This window comes from Astatotilapia calliptera, chromosome 18 (genome assembly GCF_900246225.1).
Source record: "Astatotilapia calliptera chromosome 18, fAstCal1.2, whole genome shotgun sequence".
In the NCBI taxonomy this organism is placed as follows: Eukaryota; Metazoa; Chordata; class Actinopteri; order Cichliformes; family Cichlidae; genus Astatotilapia; species Astatotilapia calliptera.
This window is the reverse complement of record NC_039319.1, coordinates 1268663-1288781: the sequence shown is the minus strand read 5'-3', so window position 1 is coordinate 1288781 and position 20119 is coordinate 1268663. Positions and strand designations below refer to the sequence as shown.

General features: G+C 40.1%; 1 long non-coding RNA gene and 3 gene segments (V, D, J or C); all 4 read left to right on the top strand.

Moving 5' to 3' along the window:
* Positions 1-439: 439 nt before the first annotated feature.
* Positions 440-1053, top strand: LOC113010367 (T cell receptor alpha variable 14/delta variable 4-like; the record flags this gene model as incomplete). The annotated part of the segment is given in 2 exon segments: positions 440-615; positions 737-1053. Coding segments are annotated over 2 exon segments (360 nt in total), but the record flags the coding sequence as incomplete, so codon positions are not given.
* A 232-nt stretch (positions 1054-1285) lies between these two features.
* Positions 1286-2101, top strand: LOC113010384 (uncharacterized). Its single transcript, XR_003270325.1, has 2 exons — positions 1286-1416; positions 1513-2101. It is a non-coding gene; the product is annotated as an uncharacterized LOC113010384 (long non-coding RNA).
* A 7838-nt stretch (positions 2102-9939) lies between these two features.
* Positions 9940-10559, top strand: LOC113010360 (T cell receptor alpha variable 3-like; the record flags this gene model as incomplete). The annotated part of the segment is given in 2 exon segments: positions 9940-10164; positions 10249-10559. Coding segments are annotated over 2 exon segments (366 nt in total), but the record flags the coding sequence as incomplete, so codon positions are not given.
* A 5473-nt stretch (positions 10560-16032) lies between these two features.
* Positions 16033-16607, top strand: LOC113010358 (T cell receptor alpha variable 18-like; the record flags this gene model as incomplete). The annotated part of the segment is given in 2 exon segments: positions 16033-16199; positions 16285-16607. Coding segments are annotated over 2 exon segments (369 nt in total), but the record flags the coding sequence as incomplete, so codon positions are not given.
* Positions 16608-20119: the final 3512 nt, after the last annotated feature.

Sequence of the window (20119 nt, the reverse complement as noted above, 5' to 3'; positions counted from 1 at the left end):
TCTCTGATCATTTGTGTCGTCTACTTGCTGCAGTCTCCTCCTTTTCTCTGCAGCTGTGATTTCTCTTCCCTTTGACCTTCACTAAGTCTGCACTTGAACTTTGAATCTGAACAAAAGTTTTTCCGTCACATCTTCTCTTCATCTTTCACGGCTATAACTAAATGCAGACACAGATTCTCTTTGTCTCTCACAGGCTGTCAGTGATCTTCAGTCTGTTTCTGACTTTGTTTCTGCTCACAGTCAGAGGGAGCTGACATATTCAACATGAACACAGATCATGAAGTTACAGAGTTATTCTGTCTGTTCTGACTTAAAGTTGTTGATGATCAAAGATGAATGGATCTTCAGATCTGCTCTGCTGCAGTGACAGACTCTGCTGTGAGGCCCACAGTGACAGCAAACCCACAGAGATGCTCCACTAGAGGGCGATATCATCCAGTAGGCGGGGCTCTCCTTCTGCACTGTGTTCAACCATTGTGTCAATAATAAGTGCTGCTGTGAAGAGAACAATTCTCAGACTGAATGTTGAACATCAGCTAGTTTCTCCTGTTGATTTAAACCTTGTTGTACAGATGGAACATTGGCTGTGGATTATTCTTGCTGCTCTTTTCTTTGGTGAGATACAAACATCAACATGTTTCCTCTGCTTAAATAAATGTGTGAGTCTGATTAATGGTGAGTTTTTAATCATGTTTATTGATCCATCTCTTCCTCTGCATGTTCTGTTCTTCCTCAGAGTGTAAAGGAGAAGACAAAGTGATCCAGGAACAAGGAGATGTCATTGCTGCTGAAGGAGACACAGTTACACTTGGATGTAGATATGAAACCAGTGACCCAGGCCCGACTTTATTCTGGTACAAACAGGATGGAAACAACAGCCCCAAATTCATCCTGAGCCGTGTTAGCAGGGATGATGGAAACACAGCAGACGAGTTCAGGGAGAGATTTTCATCCACACTGGATTCCAGCATCAGATCAGTTCCTCTGAAGATCCAGAAGCTTCAGCTGTCTGACTCTGCTGTGTACTACTGTGCTCTGCGGCCCACAGTGACAGGAAACAGCAAAACTCTGTACAAAAACCTTTGGAGCAAAGACAACAGAATACTCCACAACATCCACTAGAGGGAGCCACACACTGTTAAACCTCTGATTCTTGTGTGACTGATGACAAAGACAACAGAGAAATGAAGCAGTAAAGATCAGAGACAGAGACAGAGCTGCTGTGGAAGCACAAAACTATTTGATTGGCTGAGCTATTAAAATGGCCCCGCCCACTGAACCTGAGCTCATCCAATGACATTATTTGTTGGTCATTGTGCTGCAGTGGAAGAACATTGTTCATGTGCTGTCTGTCTGGCTTTAATAACTCCAAAGACATGTTGCTGCACCTCTTTTTGCTTCTATCTCACATTATAGGTGAGTTTAAGAACAGGGATTAAAGTTTAGTTGAAGCTGCTGCATTAAGCAGATATACAGACTGCATTTCACTACTTTTCTTCTTTCTTTTTCCAGGACTAACAGCTGGAGACTCAATCACTCCTCAACAACCTGAAGTCACTGAAACAGAAGGAGAATCTGTCAAACTCACATGTGACTATGAGACAGATGCAGGTGTTGCTGACCTTCACTGGTACAGACATCATTCTGACCTTCAGGCTCCTCAGTTTATACTCAGGAAAAGAGGAAAGGGGGGCACATATGAATATATTCCTGATAAACGATATGACTCAGAAACATCTTCTACAACAACTAATCTGACCATAGCAGCCCTAACCCTGGCAGACACAGCTCTCTACTACTGTGCTCTAGAAACACAGTGATACAAAGTGTAGAAGAGGCTGTACAAAAACCTGAACACAGATATCTGACTACTCTTCAAAGAGGAGGGAAGTGGTATTCAAAGCACAGCTTCATATCAGATGGATTCTGCTAATTCCTGTTTTATCAGAGTCACTGTGGTTACAGCTGCTAATGAAACACTGTGGGAGGATTCACATGAGCAGCAAATCCACATCAACCACAAACCAACTGCAGGAACGTTCAGACACAATAAAAACTGTCAAACATCAAAAGCTGCTCATTTACACTATTTTATATTTAGTGGATGAGGACATGCAGAAATGCAGCAGAAGCAAAATAAACAGAGTAACAGAGGTTTATCTCTTTAAGGTAAAATCTCTCACATGAAGCTAAAAGTCCAACCATGTTAGGATGCCTGGGTTGTTGACCCAGGGTTTTTGAGTTTATTATTATTATTATTATTATTATTATTATTATTATTATTATTATTATTATTATTATTAATTTTATTATTTATAATTTTTAGTCTTTGGTTTCTTTGAGTTCTGTCTTATGGTTTATGTCTCTGTCTTCTCTAGCTGCTCTGTCTCCCCTGTCAGCTGTATCCCCTTGTCTAGTTCGCGTCTCTGTGTATCCTTAGTTGCTATATCCAGTCAGTGTCTGCCCTGGTCCCACGTCTCTGTTCCCTCTGTTGCAGTGCGTGCGAGTCTGTGTCTTTAGTTCAGTCTGTGTCATGTTTCCTGTTTTATTTTGAAGGTCCTTGTCTGAGGTTAATGTATCTGGTTTTGCTTCCCCTTGTCTCGTTAGGCCTGATTTGCCCCAGCTGTGTTTCCCTCCTGTTACCCATTCCCTGATTGCTCCCTCTGTGTATTTAAGCCCTGTGTTTCTCTGTGTTGCATTTACCTAGCTGTGTGTTCTGTCAGTCCTCTGGTTTAAGTTTATTTTTTGATTTTTCCAGTTATGTTATATTTTGACTTTTACATTAAAGCTGTTTTGAGTTCACGACTGTCTCCGGAGTCTGCACCTTGGGTCCTATTCCTGTCTGCACACAGCCTACACATAACAAACCAGGAAGACCATCTCATGCTTGTTCCATTTATTCTCTTTGAACTCATCACATCAGATGATGATGCTCTCCTTCAGATTTTCTAGTCACGAGTTTCATCAACATCACATCCAGACATTATAAAATCATCAGGATTTTGATTCCAACTGTTGGTAAAAACTGATCTCATATGAAACTGTAGACTGCCCCACATGGTGAGCTATACACACGTCCTCATATTAACAACTAAAAAGGTTTTTATTGTTATTTTCTGCAGATAAAAAAATCCTTCCAGTGCTGAGCTCTTACAGGAGTAAAGGTCTCTGTAACACAGTTAAAGAAGTCAGCTCCCACAAAGCTGCAAACTAACAGGAAAGAAAACTGTTGAGAAATCTGCACGAGTTCTGTTCATAAAGAGCTTTTTGTGGAGACGAACAACATTCAGCTGGAAATGACACAAAATCAGAATCAAGTCCAGTGTTGATGCTGGCTGGTTTACACGTGTACTTCTGCTGTTTAATACATGAGTGAGATTATTCTACATTCTGCTAAATATTTCAAATATTCAAAGCTCTTTATTTACAGGCTCCACAGAAACCAGGGCCAAGCCTATCCAGAAGAAGCAGCCTTTGGAGGAGGAGCTACAGCAGTGAACATGAAAGGCTTCATTTAGGAGCTGAAGAGCTGCTGTGTTCTCTCTATTGTTCATTCAGTCCAAGAGGAAATCATGTTGCTGCTTTTCATTTGGATGATGATAGTCTCCTTTCAGACTGGTGAGTCATCAAAAGATGGAGTGAGATGTAAAAGGAGATGATGGACATGAAAATATCTGGATGTTGTTTGAATTGATTCACTTTTTATAAACTAAGTTTAAAGATGCAGAAACATGATGGTGAAATATGTCTTTGTTGTTTTCAGGATCCTCTGAGGATTTACTGACACCATCTAAAGATGTAGTGACGAGTTTGGAAGGAGGCACTGTGACTCTCTCCTGCAACTATTCAGCTGTAGTTCGGACACTTTTCTGGTACCATCAGAAGTCTGGTTCACATCCACAGCTTCTCATGGCAGATTATTCAGAGCAAACAGAAAAGCTGAAGTTTATACATGACAAAGAAAAACAGCAGTTTCATCTGGAGATCTCCTCTGCTGCAGTGTCTGACTCTGCTGTGTACTACTGTGCTCTGCAGCCCACAGTGACAGGAAACAGCAAAACTCTGTACAAAAACCTTTGGAGCAAAGACAACAGAATACTCCACAACATCCACTAGAGGGAGCCACACACTGTTAAACCATTCTATTTTGAGAGGATGCAGCAGGGGTCAGCAACCCTAGACACGCGTGCCGAAAGGTTAACTGATGGCACGACCATAGCTGGACTGGCCATCGGGCATTTGCTCGGTGGCCGATGATTTTTTTTTCTTTGTAATGGTATAAACAATGAAAGGTGGTGGGTTGGCCAGATGCTGGCTGGTGTGTAAAAATAACTCAGTTGTTTGGTGGTGGCTGTGGTGGAGCTTCCACAGATTCAGTAACAAGTGGTGGAGGCCAGCAGGTGGATGAGGGAAGGGGAGGCAGGAGGAGGAGAGACCCGAGGCGGACGCCGGTCCCAGTGACAGGTGAACTGAACTTCAGGTAAGAAGTTATGACCTGCAGTCTATCTGGGTCAGATATAAACCAAGTTTAGGTGGAGTTTATTTTCTTTTCTTTTTGTCCCGTTTGGATCTTTAGCCATCAGAATTGTTGTCTTAAGGCCAAGAAAGATGCCAAGCGGATTTATTTTACCAAGTGGATCATCATGGCCTTGCCATATTGGTCCATTTGATTGACCTTTATTATAATTATGAATTTATTTTATTTTCAGTTGCTACAAACGGGACAGACATGACTGGGGGATAGGACAGGGAGAAAGAATGAAAGAAAGAGAGGGAGAGAAAGAAAACCAAAGGGGAGAAGAGACGGTGAGAAGGGGGAAGAAAGAAAAAAACAAAACACCTGGATCACCTGCATGGAGAAAAAAAACAGAAGAGAAAGCAAACAACAAAGAGCAACATAATAAATGGAGTTTATGTTCGTTGTGCTGAGTTTTTACAGTCAGTTACAATAACTCGTACTGCTACTAGCTAGCATGACGGAGTCTCTATACAGCTGGGTGGTGCTATGATGTTACTGATAGTGAACTTTATTTAATTCATTAGGTTCATTAGTAGAGTTGCCAACTGTCCCGCAAAAATAAAGTGGTTCTACATAGTGTGTAACTGTTAATATAGAGCGTTATTAAATCTATTGCTAATGCAATCATATGGCCCGTTGACTTCTGAGGAAAATTTAAACAGCACTCGTCATCAGAAAGGTTGCCGACCCCTGGGATGCAGACTACATTTATTTCATCGTATTGTTACGGTGGCCCTGAGAGGCCAAAAGGACAACTTAAGAAAACACCAGCAATAAGAAAAAGACTGCAAAAGTACACAAAACACAACGGAAATAGGAAAAATGGAAATACAAAAAATCTGATTTCCAAAAGCACAAGGGAAGTGTTTTTTAGGGAGACAATAACCCGTCGCAGTAGCAGGAACCAAAATATGATAGGTTTGTTTGTTTTAATCTCATGATTCATTTAATACTGACGACGGATTGTTAGGTTAACACTTATACCTCTCATCTTTTCTTTGTTGTCACAGATCCAGAGTACATAAATATGTTGTAAGTGTAAGTGAAACAGCTGACTCAAGAGAGTAATTAAATGTTCCCAGAATTACATTTATCTATGATTGTTAACTATTTTTATTTATCTTCTTCTTCCTAATATTTCCAGCAGATGTTGTTGTTCTTCATCTTAAGTAGGAATAGGTATCGTTTAGGTTTTATCCGATACCGGTGCCAAATCGGTACTTTAGAAACAGTGCCGGTGCTCAAACGGTGCTTAAACGGTGCTTAAACGGTGCTTAAAGAATGGAGAACACAAAATTGGTCCAAAAACCTCTCATGTTCAGCTGGTTTTTTGTAAAAAGATAACAATGTTAGCCTTTTCTGCAGCTATGGGGCATATATGGTATCACTCTTGGCTGGAAGCAGTGCTTAAACAATGGAAAAAACACAAACTTTGTCCAAAAACCTCTCATGTTTAGCTGTTTTCCTCTTTTTCTTTGGTCATTTTAGCCTTTTTGGCCAGGGTGAAGGGAGCATCTGCCATCAAACAAGAAGACAGCCGCATGTAGCTATGATGATGTTTGCTAGTTGACCTTACATGCATTAATGTAATAACGTGGTTAGCCTACTCAGCGTAAATTACACACGAACAACATTAAGCTACTCACGCAGAGAAGAACGGCTGCTGCTGCATCATCATCCTCATCATTTCTGCTACACTGGCAGGGCTAGGGGCCAGGACTCTCCTCTTCGGGTTTTTGGGGGATGTTGCTAACTCCGGGTCCGATAACAGGCACCACACCCGCAGTAGATGTGCTCGGTGTGAGGTCTCGCAGCAAGCTATCAAATACGGCGCATTTCTGGGCTTTTAAAAAAACGCTATGCGTCGCCAGGTGTTTCATCGGATTTGAGGTGTTACCTCCTTTGACAGTATCACAGTATCAGCTTAAAGCACTTGTTGCTGCTGAGTTTGCATCTTTTGCTGTGAAGTACAGCCAGACTTTTGACCGCTTCGCCTTGGGCATTTTTAATCTGTAGCTCTGCTCTAAAAGAACGTACGTACCTGGCCCCGCCTACTATCCTCGGAAACGTAAAATGATTGGCTGGAATCTAAAGTGTATCACAGCTCAGGAAAAAAAAGCACCGAAATAAAGCACCGAAATGTGCGCTGCTTTTCGGTCTGGTTACTACCGTTTATGTCAGAACCGGTGCCATCATGGCACCGGACACCGGTACCCATCCCTAATCTTAAGTTTAAGAAGTTTGTTTGGGACCCGGTGGCTTATATTGCCAACTGAGACTCAGCTCACCAAGCAAACCTGAAGAGGGGATGCAATGATTTTCTGTCTGTGAATTGTAAAATCTCTGCACCTGAAGTGTAACAAAATATGACAATTAAACTGTGAGTGTTAGGCTTTCAGGTTTGACGGAAACCTGATGCCAGTTCTTTTCTAAGCAGCTACATTAAGATTTAGAAAGGAAAGTCTTTGAGAACTGACATCAAACTCTGTAGGCAAATACATAATTAAGCAGTGCAGGTATATTGTATTGTATTGTATCTTTATTTGTTTCAGACATATAAAACAAAAAACAATATATACACACTACATATATTTTCATTTACAGATACGAATATATATGTAGATATACACACACACACGTATGTGTTCAGATAAACAAAAAATATATAATGAAATAAAACAAAATCGTCTGACATAATGTAACAATGTTTGGTCTGAAAAGGAGTAGGAAGAAGTATGAACATACTTATTAATTCCTACCCCTGCTCAACATCTTATTGATCCCACATAATTCACCTAATTCCCATCATCACATACTCCACACGATACACGAGGAGAACCTATATAAACTTGGCTACCGTGACTGATATAATTTGGATATAATTTGATATTTTTTATACATACAATGGGTGATCATCTTTATCGGTATCATATTCTTCCAAAATCAGTTTTCGAAGTATTTTCATGAACTTACCAATTCCTGAGCATTGCTGTAGATCTATAGTAAAACTATTCCACAGTTTTACCCCATAAATAGTGACACAAAAGGTTTTAACCTTTGACCGTGCTTTAAGAATCCTTAGATTCAATTTCCCCCTCAATTCATAGTCTCCTTCTCTGTCATAGAACATCCTCTGTATATTTCCTGGTAACATATTGTATCTGGCCTTGTACATAATTTTTGCAGTTTTATATTTTATAAGATCCATAAACTTCAGTATTTTTAATTTCAAAAACATGATGTTAGTATGGTCTCTAAATCCTGCTTTATTAATCATCCTGATTGCTTTTTTTTGAATTTTACATATTGGTTGAAGTGCAGTTTTATATGTGTTTCCCCAAATTTCCACACAGTATTCCAAATATGGCAATATAAGTGAACAATAAAGTACCCGGAGTGATTTGGAAGGCAAAAAATATTTAACTTTACTTAGTACGGAGATGCTTCTTGACAGTTTGGCTTGTATATGCTTTATGTGAGGTTTCCAGCAGATTTTGTTATCTATTATCACACCCAGAAATTTTGTATCCGAAACTTGCTCTATTTCAACATTGTTTACTAATAATTTTGCTCCTGCATCTTTTTTACAATTTCCGAATAACATAAATGTAGTTTTTTCCAAATTTAATGATAGCTTATTTCTATCAAACCATGTTTTCAGTTTAATCATTTCTTGTGTGACAATTTCCAAAAGCTGATGTAAGTTCTCTCCAGCACAAAAAATATTTGTATCATCTGCAAATAGAATAAACTGTAGTATATCTGATGTTCTGCATATATCATTGATATAGAGGATAAACAGCTTTGGTCCCAATACTGACCCCTGCGGAACTCCACAGACAATGTCCATACACTCTGATTGATATTCCCCAATTTTCACAAATTGCTGCCTGTCTCTCAAATAACTCTTTACCCATTCTAACACCACTCCTCTAATGCCGTAGTACTCCAGTTTATCAAGTAATATGTCATGTGCAGGTATATGTATTAAATATTTAAAATGTTAGAAAACTTTAATAGTGTTACCAATAATGTTTTCTTTGTATTTTATTCATCTCTATTAAACAAGTTTCTGTGTTTTGGCCTGTTAGGCCAAGATTTCTTCTGGTGTACCACATGGTTCAATGTTAGGCCATCTCATCTTCTCCTTTACATGTGACATTAACATCATCTAGTAAACTCTGATAAAGTGTCAATAAAAGAATATTACAAATTCCATTACTTCCCTTTTTTCTTTCAACTGTATAATAAAGTAGAAGTTTTAAATGATCTTCTTATCTAATCTTTAAAATATTTCACGAGCTTCTCTGGATGACGACATCAGTTGAAAAGCTCAGATTCTCTTTGGAATGAAAAAAGCAGAGAGATTTTCAGTCATTAACTTTCAATGATCTTTTTAAAAGTTACCTAAAAAAACATCAAAAGAATAAACAGATTTCTTATGTCATCTTTGTAGAACAAGTTTCTGCGAAGGATTGTCAGGATGGATACTTGTGGTGTACGACCAGGTTCAGTGAGAGTTCCTCAAGTGCATTCTTTACATGTTGTCCATCCAACCATTTTCCTCCACTTATGTGGGGCCGGATCACAGGGGCAGCAGCGTAAGCAGAGAAACCCAGACCTCCCTCTCCCTGGCCACCTCCTCCAGCTTGCCCAGCAGAACACCAAGGTGTTCCCAGGCCAGCCGACAGACCCAGCATTTCCTGGGTCTGTCCTGGGAACTCCTCCCGGTGGGACTGGAACACCTGGAGAAATCCAGGAGGCATCCTTGTCAGATGCCCGAACCACCTTAACTGTCTCTTTTCGATGTGGAGGAGCAGCAGCTCTACTCTGTTGTTTTTCTGACAACAAATTGTGTTATTTTAAAAATCTGAATCTTTGGCAAGTTTGTTTATTATATGGGAGGTTTTTTTTAATTCCAGATTTTCCAGCAGCTCCACTTCAAAAACTTCAAAAACTGTTGAGAAGGTAATGGAAATTATTTCAGCCGTATATTAAACTGAAAAGAATACAAAAATAACAGCTGTTGGTTTTTAATTTTTTTTAAATTAACAAATAAATGTTAATTTTGAATTTGATGGCAGTAGTAATTTTTCAAACACTTAAGTAGGGCTATGCTTAGTGCAGTTTTTTTGTTTCATAATGAAGAACCAAATGGAGACATTAAAAGCATCAGAACAGACAAACACAAACTTACTAAATGAAGATGAGCTGGAATCAAATGTGCTGCACCGGCAGATTTTCATGAAACAAAATCAGAGACACAAAGAGATCAAAGTATAAACGTGACAGGTTTTTGTAATTTGAATTGCATATAGAGTTTAAATTATTATTTATTCAAGTCACTCGGTCTTCATTTTTAACAATATCCAAACGTTTTGGTGGCTGTATAATTGAGCTCCTCCCACCTGAAAGTGAAGATGCTGCTACTAGTGTGTAAAGCAGGAGGAAGTGAGAGAAGTTCAAATCCAGATCAGAGAGGAGGAGGAGAGATTCAGGGAGGAGCTGAGCTGTTACTGAACTAGAAGAGAGAGAAACCTCCACATTCAACAGAGTTCAACACAAACCATAAACTTTACCTTCATTCAACATGTTGTCTTTGGACTATTTTGCACTTTCTTTACTGATTCTCACCATTCTAACAGGTACGTTACAATCTGTGTGTTTAAAGAAACACATTTGAATTGTGATGATTTATAAAAGAATAAAACATGTTTCTGTTCCTTTAGGTGTCAGCTGTGAAGATCTCACTCCAACCAACAAAGAAGTGTTCAGTGTAGAAGGCAGCACTGCTACTCTGTCCTATAGATACTCCAAAGCTGCAGATGGGAATGATTATTTCTTCTGGTATCGACAATATCCTGGAAAACCACCAGAGTTCCTGATCTCTCACTTTGGAACAGGAGAGAAAATATCAGATCCAGTCCCTCGAATAACTTTTAATGTGAATGAAGACAAAACACTGATGACTCTTCAGATCTCCTCTGCTGCAGTGACAGACTCTGCTGTGTACTACTGTGCTCTGCAGCCCACAGTGACAGGAAACAGCAAAACTCTGTACAAAAAGCTTTGGAGCAAAGACAACAGAATACTCCACAACATCCACTAGAGGGAGCCACACACTGTTAAACCTCTGATTCTTGTGTCATTGGACTGATGACAAAGACAACAGAGAAATGAAGCAGTAAAGATCAGAGACAGAGACAGAGCTGCTGTGGAAGCACAAAACTATTTGATTGGCTGAACTGAAACTATGATGTCAAGAGGTAACTGGCCCCGCCCACTGAACCTTGGTCATTGTGCTGCAGTGGAAGAACATTGTTCATGTGCTGTCTGTCTGGCTTTAATAACTCCAAAGACATGTTGCTGCACCTCTTTTTGCTTCTATCTCACATTATAGGTGAGTTTAAGAACAGGGATTAAAGTTTAGTTGAAGCTGCTGCATTAAGCAGATATACAGACTGCATTTCACTACTTTTCTTCTTTCTTTTTCCAGCACTAACAGCTGGAGACTCAATCACTCCTCAACAACCTGAAGTCACTAAAACAGAAGGAGAATCTGTCAAACTCACATGTAGCTATGAGACAGATGCAGGTGGTGCTTTTCTTAACTGGTACAGACATCATTCTGACCTTCAAGCTCCTCAGTTTATACTCTTCAAAGGAGTAGAATCACTGAGCGGTTTTGATTATATTCCTGATAATCGATATGAATCAGAAACATCTTCTTCATCAACTAATCTGACCATAACAGCCCTAACCCTGGCAGACACAGCTCTCTACTACTGTGCTCTACAAACACAGTGATACAAAGTGTAGAAGAGGCTGTACAAAAACCTGAACACAGATATCTGACTACTCTTCAAAGAGGAGGGAAGTGGTATTCAAAGCACAGCTTCATATCAGATGGATTCTGCTAATTCCTGTTTTATCAGAGTCACTGTGGTTACAGCTGCTAATGAAACACTGTGGGAGGATTCACATGAGCAGCAAATCCACATCAACCACAAACCAACTGCAGGAACGTTCAGACATGAAGAAAAATATAACGATGAACTCTCAAATTAACTAATTTTATTCAGTATTTTACTCTAAAGTCCACAGATATGTGCTGGGGGGTTTTCAAAACATAAATTACAAAAACTTTACATAAACAAGTTTTATGAATACAAGAAATCATAAAATGCTTGGAAACATTATAGGATTATGAAACAAATCAAATGGATTAAAATGTGTTGGTTTCTTTAGTGAAATTCTTTTCATATAAAATTAATGTTTCCTAAGATTTGTCGGCGAGTGATGAAGATGTTCAAAGGAGTTAAAAACAAAGATTGAAAGCCACTGGAGGTTTCTGAGTTTGTGCTGAAAGCTGTAACATGTATTGAGGTTTGGTTTTGGTGTTTGTAACATGCAGAGATATGAGAGGAGGAAGAGGCTGAAGGAGGAGCAACACTGTCACAGAGCAGAAAAGGACTCCCACTGTCAGATACATTCAATATGTGAAGCATACAGAACAGATAGTGTGTGGAAGATGCTGTCACTGCATTACTGGCTCATGTTTCCTTTGTTTGTGATCACACTAACAGGTCGGTTAAAGCAGGAAGAAGAAATGTCTTTAAAGGATCTGTTTGCTAGAAATCACTGGAACAGGCGCTCACAGTTTAACATCGTCTTTAACAACATTTATCTCTTCCTTTAGGTGTCAGCTGTGATCAACTCACTGCAGTCAAGGATGAAGAGTCCACTGTAGAAGGAAACACTCTCACTCTGTCCTACAGATTATCCAGAGAAGCAAGAAGTGACGATTATTTCTTCTGGTATCGACAATATCCAGGAAACCCACCAGAGTTCCTGATCTCTCATTTGGCATCAGGAAACATATTGAAACAAAAATTTCCCACAGTGTCAGTTAAAGTGCATGACGATCAAAAACAAATGGATCTGGAGATCTCCTCTGCTGCAGTGTCTGACTCTGCTGTGTACTACTGTGCTGTGAGGCCCACAGTGACAGGAAACAGCAAAACTCTGTACAAAAACCTTTGGAGCAAAGACAACAGAATACTCCACAACATCCACTAGAGCAGGGGTGCTCAATACGTCGATCGCGATCGACCAGTCGATCGCAAAGGTAGTATTGGTAGATCGCATGGCATTAAAAAAATAGATGCCAGCCTATCATCCATCCCGTCACTTGATTGATACAGGGAAGCCAGTCAGATGACATCAGATTTTTTCTGATGCTTAGGTCGCTGCGCATGCGCAAACAGCGGCGCGAAGTGTAGTAAAACTGACAAGCTAGTCAGCGAGTTAACTCCAATTTTTAGCTCTCGGTTTTTTCTCTTAAACCTGGCCGTCAGCAGCTACTGTCCGGACTATGCATCCCTGGCTGATTCAATTCAGTGCAAGTCATCAGAGTAAACTCAGGTAATGACAAAAAATTTACATAGTTAATTGTGTTGTGAAATATTGGATATTGCGGTTATGCATGTATATACATTGTAGATATAAAGAATCCTCAATATATTTATAAATAAGTATATGTTTTGGATTTTTGTAGTGGGTAGATCATTTTGACTTTGTCATTTTATAAGTAGCTCACATGCGGAAAAAGTGTGAGCACCCCTGCACTAGAGGGAGCCACACACTGTTGACTTCTCTGTTTTCTGCATTCCTTGTGATGATTGTAGCATCCCCAATTGAAAAGATGATCTCAAATCTATTGAACAGCCATGTCTTCTCCTCTTCCTGAGCTTCACTGTGTCTTTTTTAGCTCTCCGAGGCTTACCCGTAGAGGCGGTGGCTTAGCCTCGGTCTCTAAATGTAAATACAAAGTCCGACAGCTAACCTCTCCTTTCTACCTCAGCTACGAGGCTCAACTTTTGGAGATGACCGCCCCTCGAACTACTCTGTTTGTTCTGGTTTACCGGCCACCTAAATATAATAAGACTTTTATTCATTAATTTGCTGACCTTCTTAGTTCTGTTATTTTTAAATATGACTGTGTGATTATTATTGGTTATTTTAACATTCATATCTGCTGTAAGGACGATCCGTTAGCTAAAGACTTCCTTGCATTAACCGATTCTTTTAATCTTGCCCAGTGAGTCAACCAACCAACCCACACTAAGGGCCATACTCTCGATCTGTTTTTTCACATGGTTTGGACATTTGCATTAGGGATATAAGCAATGTTTGGATTTCCTGTTATCTTTGATGTTAATTTATGTAATTCTGAACTTCTGAACCATCCCATGGTTGATGACTTTGCCAGCACCTTTTTTTTTTCACATGCTCCTCCATCCTCAATACTTTTGCCCCTATTAAAATGAAGCAACCTAGATCCTTTTCCCAATGTTGGCTAAATGATTCTACTCGTGCCTCGCGACGTGCGTGCCGCAACGATGAGAGAAGAAGGAAGAAAGCGGCATGCCTCAAGGATCTGTCCTTGGTCCCCTGCTCTTCTCACTGTATATGCTTCCCTTAGGCGCAATCTTTGAGAAGTACAACATTGCACATCATTGTTATGCCAATGATATTCAGATCTATTTCGAATTAACTGATGATCCTGACATGTCTTGTACTGTTTTCGTGAGCGTATGCACGAGGTCAAAGATTGGCTCTCTGGTAACTCTCTTATCTTAAATGACAGGAAAACCGAAATCATCGTGTTCGACAGTAATATCCCTTGTGGCCAACTCCGTGACGCCTTTGGTCGCTTTGCCAGTTACCTCTCCAACACTGTTTGTGACCTGTGTGATTTTGGATAGCTCATTTAAATTCGACAAACAAGTGTCTTCTGTTGTTAAATCCTGCTTCCACCAATTTCGTCTTATTAGCAAAGCCAGACATTATGTCCCGCATAGAGACCTGGAAAAGCTCATCCTCGCCTTCGTGACATCTAGGTTGGATTACTGCAACTCCCTTTTATTATTTTTTATTTGGTCTGAACTCTACTCTTCTCCATAGACTGCAAATTGTTCAGAATGCGGCGGCTCGTATCCTTACTGGTACGGTGTGTCTCCATTACCCCCGTCCTTGCTGACCTGCATTGGCTTCCCGTTAAGTACCCTATTTAATTCAAAATCCTGCTGCTCACCTTTAGAACTATTAAAAATAAAGCGCCAAGTTACCTCATAGAACGACTTAGATCGGGGTGGCCAGCTCCAGGTCTCAACAGCCGGTGTCCTGCAGGTTTTAGATGTCACCCTGGGTCTCCACACCTGAATCAAATGATTGGTTCATTACCAGGCCTCTGGAGAACTTCAAGACATGTTGAGGAGGTAATTTAGCCATTATATCAGCTGTGATGGATCAAGGACAAATCTAAAACCTGCAGGACACCAGCCCTCGAGGCCCGGAGTTGGCCACCCCTGGCTTAGACCATACACCCCTGCTAGGGTACTAAGATCATCTTCCCAGTCATTTTGGTACAGCCGAGACTGCACGTTTGCCTTGGCTGCCATGAAATAAAATACACTATAATACAATTGTCTTTGACTTTGCACAGCATATAACAGTGAACATTGTAAACCTTTGCACTGCCGACTAAGCGTGACAAACTTATCGTGGTGCGTTAGCACCCTCTGGTGGGTGAAAACCCTTACACTTACGGTCAGCTGCTTTATGCTCTGTGAAATAACAAATACACATGTACACAACAAAACTTTGATACCAACCTTGTTCCCGCATCAACCTGGCGCTAAGGAACCATTTGTGACACCTTAACTGCCATCTGTTTCCTGTTTCTTAACCGCTGAGAACGCCACATTCAAGCTCGCGCTGTTGCTGTATCGTTTATGTAAACTGTGTCGGTCTATACCTTTTCAAAGTAAAAGCATCAACTGTTTCCAAGCTGAATAGTAAGCACTTATGAACCAATTTTTAATAAAGTAAATATTAATAGGTTATTTACAGCGATAATTACACAGATTTAAATAAATAATTTCACAGAAACTTCATGTCAGTCAGTAAACACAGAAACAGTGACAGACAATCAGATTTATAGATTTACATTAATTCCTAAATTAGATTGTTCAGATAAGGATCTACCAAGACTGTCCTTTCTCTTCACTTCTTCATTTTCTTCTTCTTCTTCTTCCTCAGTAAAGTACAGTATAATGAGTAAAGTATAATAACTTGATGCTTTTTTGCCTTGGTGAATAAAAATGTAAGTAAAAAACAATAAAATGAAATAGCTTGTTAAATTCATTGCAGCAAAATGAAGCAGTATTAAGTGTTTCAGTGCAACTGATTATAAAGTGTAAATACAACGCATGTTTATCATCAGAAAACTCTTGTTCTCATAAAGAACTGCTATCAGGAAATTTCAGTGAGGTTTTATTACAGACACAGCTCAGCTGGAGGCAGAACAACAGAAGAACTCCAGAATAAACCAATTTCATCCATTATTTTACTCCAACCACAGAGCCAGCCTTCATGGTCATTCGCTTCATGTCTTGCAGGAATACAAGACATTATATCAGCAGGGGGAATAACACAGGGCTGTGAATGAGTCCTGTCACTGTGATCAGGCTCCTCCTTCTAATCCACCAACTTAGTGTTGATGAAGACTAAACAGAGAGATCACAGCTTCTTTATACTTGCTGTAGCTCACAGTTACTCTACACTGCAGATATGACGCCTCTGTTCATCTCAGTGCTGCTGGCTGCTATGTGCCTCGGTATGAACACAACTCTGTTTCTTTGATATCAACATTGACGTGATTCTTTAACAGCACACTGATACTGTTTGTTGGTGTTTTACAGAATGCAGAGCACAAAAAGACAACGTGCTGCAAGCAAAAGGAGAAGAGACTGCTGCTGAAGGAGGCACAGTGACACTTGGCTGTCTCTATAACGTCAGCATTACAACAAGTAATTATCTCTTCTGGTACAAACAGGATGGAAACAACAGCCCCAAATTCATCCTGAGCCGCTTTAAGGTTGGTGAGGGGAAGACAGAGGCTGGAGACAGATTTTCCTCCACACTGGATTCCAGCATCAGATCAGTTCCTCTGAAGATCCAGAAGCTTCAGCTGTCTGACTCTGCTGTGTACTACTGTGCTCTGCAGCCCACAGTGACAGGAAACAGCAAAACTCTGTACAAAAACCTTTGGAGCAAAGACAACAGAATACTCCACAACATCCACTAGAGGGAGCCACACACTGTTAAACCTCTGATTCTTGTGTCATTGGACTGATGACAAAGACAACAGAGAAATGAAGCAGTAAAGATCAGAGACAGAGACAGAGCTGCTGTGGCAGCACAAAACTGTTTGATTGGCTGAGCTATTACAATGGCCCCGCCCACTGAAGTTGAGCTCATCCAATGACATTATTTGTTGGTCATTGTGCTGCAGTGGAAGAACATTGTTCATGTGCTGTCTGTCTGGCTTTAATAACTCCAAAGACATGTTGCTGCACCTCTTTTTGCTTCTATCTCACATTATAGGTGAGTTTAAGAACAGGGATTAAAGTTTAGTTGAAGCTGCTGCATTAAGCAGATATACAGACTGCATTTCACTACTTTTCTTCTTTCTTTTTCCAGGACTAACAGCTGGAGACTCAATCACTCCTCAACAACCTGAAGTCACTGAAACAGAAGGAAGAAGAAGAAATACATAAAAACAGCCGCTATAATGTGATATTCATAGACTGCTTTACACTGTAGTTCTTAACAGACTTACTTTCTGTGATCACTAAAAGTTTGATTTTTTTTTAATTCATTGGTCCCGCTCCACAACAAGTCAGAAAAGCTTCTTTTACTGTGAGACAAAGACACTACAATACAGTATCAGAAAGAAAACTGAAAATCTGAGAGGAAGCGCCTGACAAAAGTTTGAAGGAAGAACTCCTTATTATCAGGAAGAGCCCTCCCAGAGAATCAGGCTAAGACAGGGGCAGTCATCTGCCTCTGCAGGTCGGGTGGGAAGAATAGGAAGAGAAAAGACAAGCTGTGGCACTGAGACAACAAAATTTAATGACAGGCACCAGTGGCTACTATTTGGTTGTGCTTTGCTTTTTAGTCCAGTCGTCCAACCTCCATGATGCACAATGTGGGGAAAAAACGGTGAGAGAGAAAGTAGCAGGAGTTTCTCAGCTGAAATTGAAGAAATGTTTAGATGTTAAGTAGAATCAGAGCCAGTGTAACACTGATACTAATAAAAACTTTGTAACATGTGACATTTGTGGAAAAGTCTTTAAGAAAAAGTCCATCATGAAGAATCAACACAGATGAGAAACCATATCATTGTGAAACTTGTGGGAAACATTTTGGTAAAAATAGTAATTTCTTGACCCATATGAAAACTCACACAGGTGAAAAACCATATTCATGTAAAACATGTGGGAAATGTTTTACTATAAGGAGTTGGCCCACATCAGAATCCACGCAGGTGAGGAACACTGTAAAACTGTTAAACCTGCAGGAAAAGATTATCTGCCTCATCAGCACTTAAAAGGTATAATGCAGTGTATACAGGGGAGAAACCATATTCCTGTTAAACAAGTGGCAAAAGTTTGACTGAAAGTCGTAGTTTGATATGAGAAGCCATGCTGGTGATAAACCGTACCACTGTAAAACCTGCGGGAAAATGTTCACACACAGAAATCATTTAGTGGTCCACATGAAGATTCCCACAGGTCAGAGGTCATAGAGCTGAAATGTTGGTTGGGAAAATAATGTGTGTAAAGCCAAGCATAAAAAATAATTAATGCAGATTTAAAGTAGAGCTTCAGTGGGTTTCTTGAATGTCACACTGTGCGGGATCAGCCTGATTATATCTGTTTTTCGGCAGTGATGAAGCTTTCAAATTCTCTAATGAGACTTCTCCTGTTTGCCTTGCAGAAGTGTGTTTCAGCTCCTTAAGGAAACAAATTAACCAAAGAACTTTTTTTCTCTCTGACCGCCATTATTTTGTTCTGTGTCTTTAACTAATTGTTATTGAAAAATTGTGTATTCTTTAGGTCATATTCTGACCTTTGACTCAGTCTGCACCAGTTATTTGTGGCTTGAGAATTGTAATGTTGAAGTGTTGCAGTGTTGGTTCAGTTCATGTTTCTATGTATTCAATACTTGTTACCTGTTACAGTGGTGAGAGACAACAAAGCCCTCTAAGTATAAATGACATTTATAGTGACATCATGTCCTTCTCTTAAGCTGAAAGTGGAAAAGAAATAGAAGCAAACCAACAAAGATTTTATTCTCACAAAAACAATACAACAGTGGTCAAAGGTGAGAAATCGTACTGTTACGAGACACTGGAGAAAGATTTACTTGAACATTGTAGCGCACACAAAGCAGATGTGTTCTCTTGAAGCATGTGGGAAAGCTGTCAAATGCTGTTGGCTCTCACTGCCATACAGTAGCACTTCCTGTTCCCATATCTGTTCTGTCTGCCCTCTGACGTTTTTTGCTTGAATACTTACAGTCTTTTAGCTCCAGAGCTCTACCTGTTTCATATTCAAAACTATGCTTGCGATCTAAGCACATATTCCTGCTTAGTCACCTGAAAATTGTGACTGTGTGGCAGCAATCTTCATCTCAGGCTTCTCAATCAACCAAAGATCCAGACAGTTTTCATTCATTCGGGGGGGGGGGGGTCCTATTCCTCTGCGGGGCAACCTGCATATGGCCAATAAAGCATTCATTCAATTCAATTCATTCAATTCAATTCAATTCAATTAGAAATGTTGAGTCTTGGTCCTGGGGGTATAGTATGGTATGTGTGGGGAATGTGATTGTGTCCATTTCTGTTTGTCTCCTTGTTGGGTGAGTGCCAAGTATTTGCATATGTGTGCATGAGGGTGGGAATGCACGTTTGTGTCTGTGTGTGCCTGGGGCCTGGATCTCCTCCATGCCTGCTTCATACCCTGGAGGACGGGGCTGTGGCCCCCCACACACTCTAGCAGACCATTACACGGAGAAACCGTTTTAATACAAGTGCGCCCGTCCGGACAGGTGCGCACACAGCTGTACACACGGGTGTTCACAAACTACACCTTTCTTGGCTGCTACCTCAAAGCACATTGTGCGCAGTCGCTCTTGCATGCTGCACAACAATTTCAATATTTAGTATTTACTGTTACTTACATTTATTTAGGTTATTGCAGTGATGTTGTGTGTATTGTGTTGCTCTATTTTTGCTTGTTTTCCCTTTTTTATCTCTCAACAGGTGCCATGGTCCTGGTTTATTTTGACCCAGCGCTCTCAGTTTTCTTGTGTTTTTGTATTACTGTTAATTTCATTTGTTATTTTAAGGATTTATTCTATGGTTCCTAGGGTGTTCTGTTTATTTTTGTTTATTAGATTCCCCCCTTGTGTCTTTGCTCTTCCTCACGTTCCTCCATACTCTCTCTCCAGTCTGCATCTCTGTGTACTTCCTGTTTACCTTGACAGTCTGTCATCAGTGTACACAATGTCCCCTCTAAGCTGCGTGCATGCACAATCACGTACAGAAGATCTGCGTGGCGCACAAAAAAAATCTAACCTGAATTGAAATTAAAATAAATACGTTAACAATTCATTCTGTTTTGCAGTGTGAGTCAGTAAGTGACCGGTGACTGGCTGCTCCACCCAATCACGCGATTCACATTCGTATAT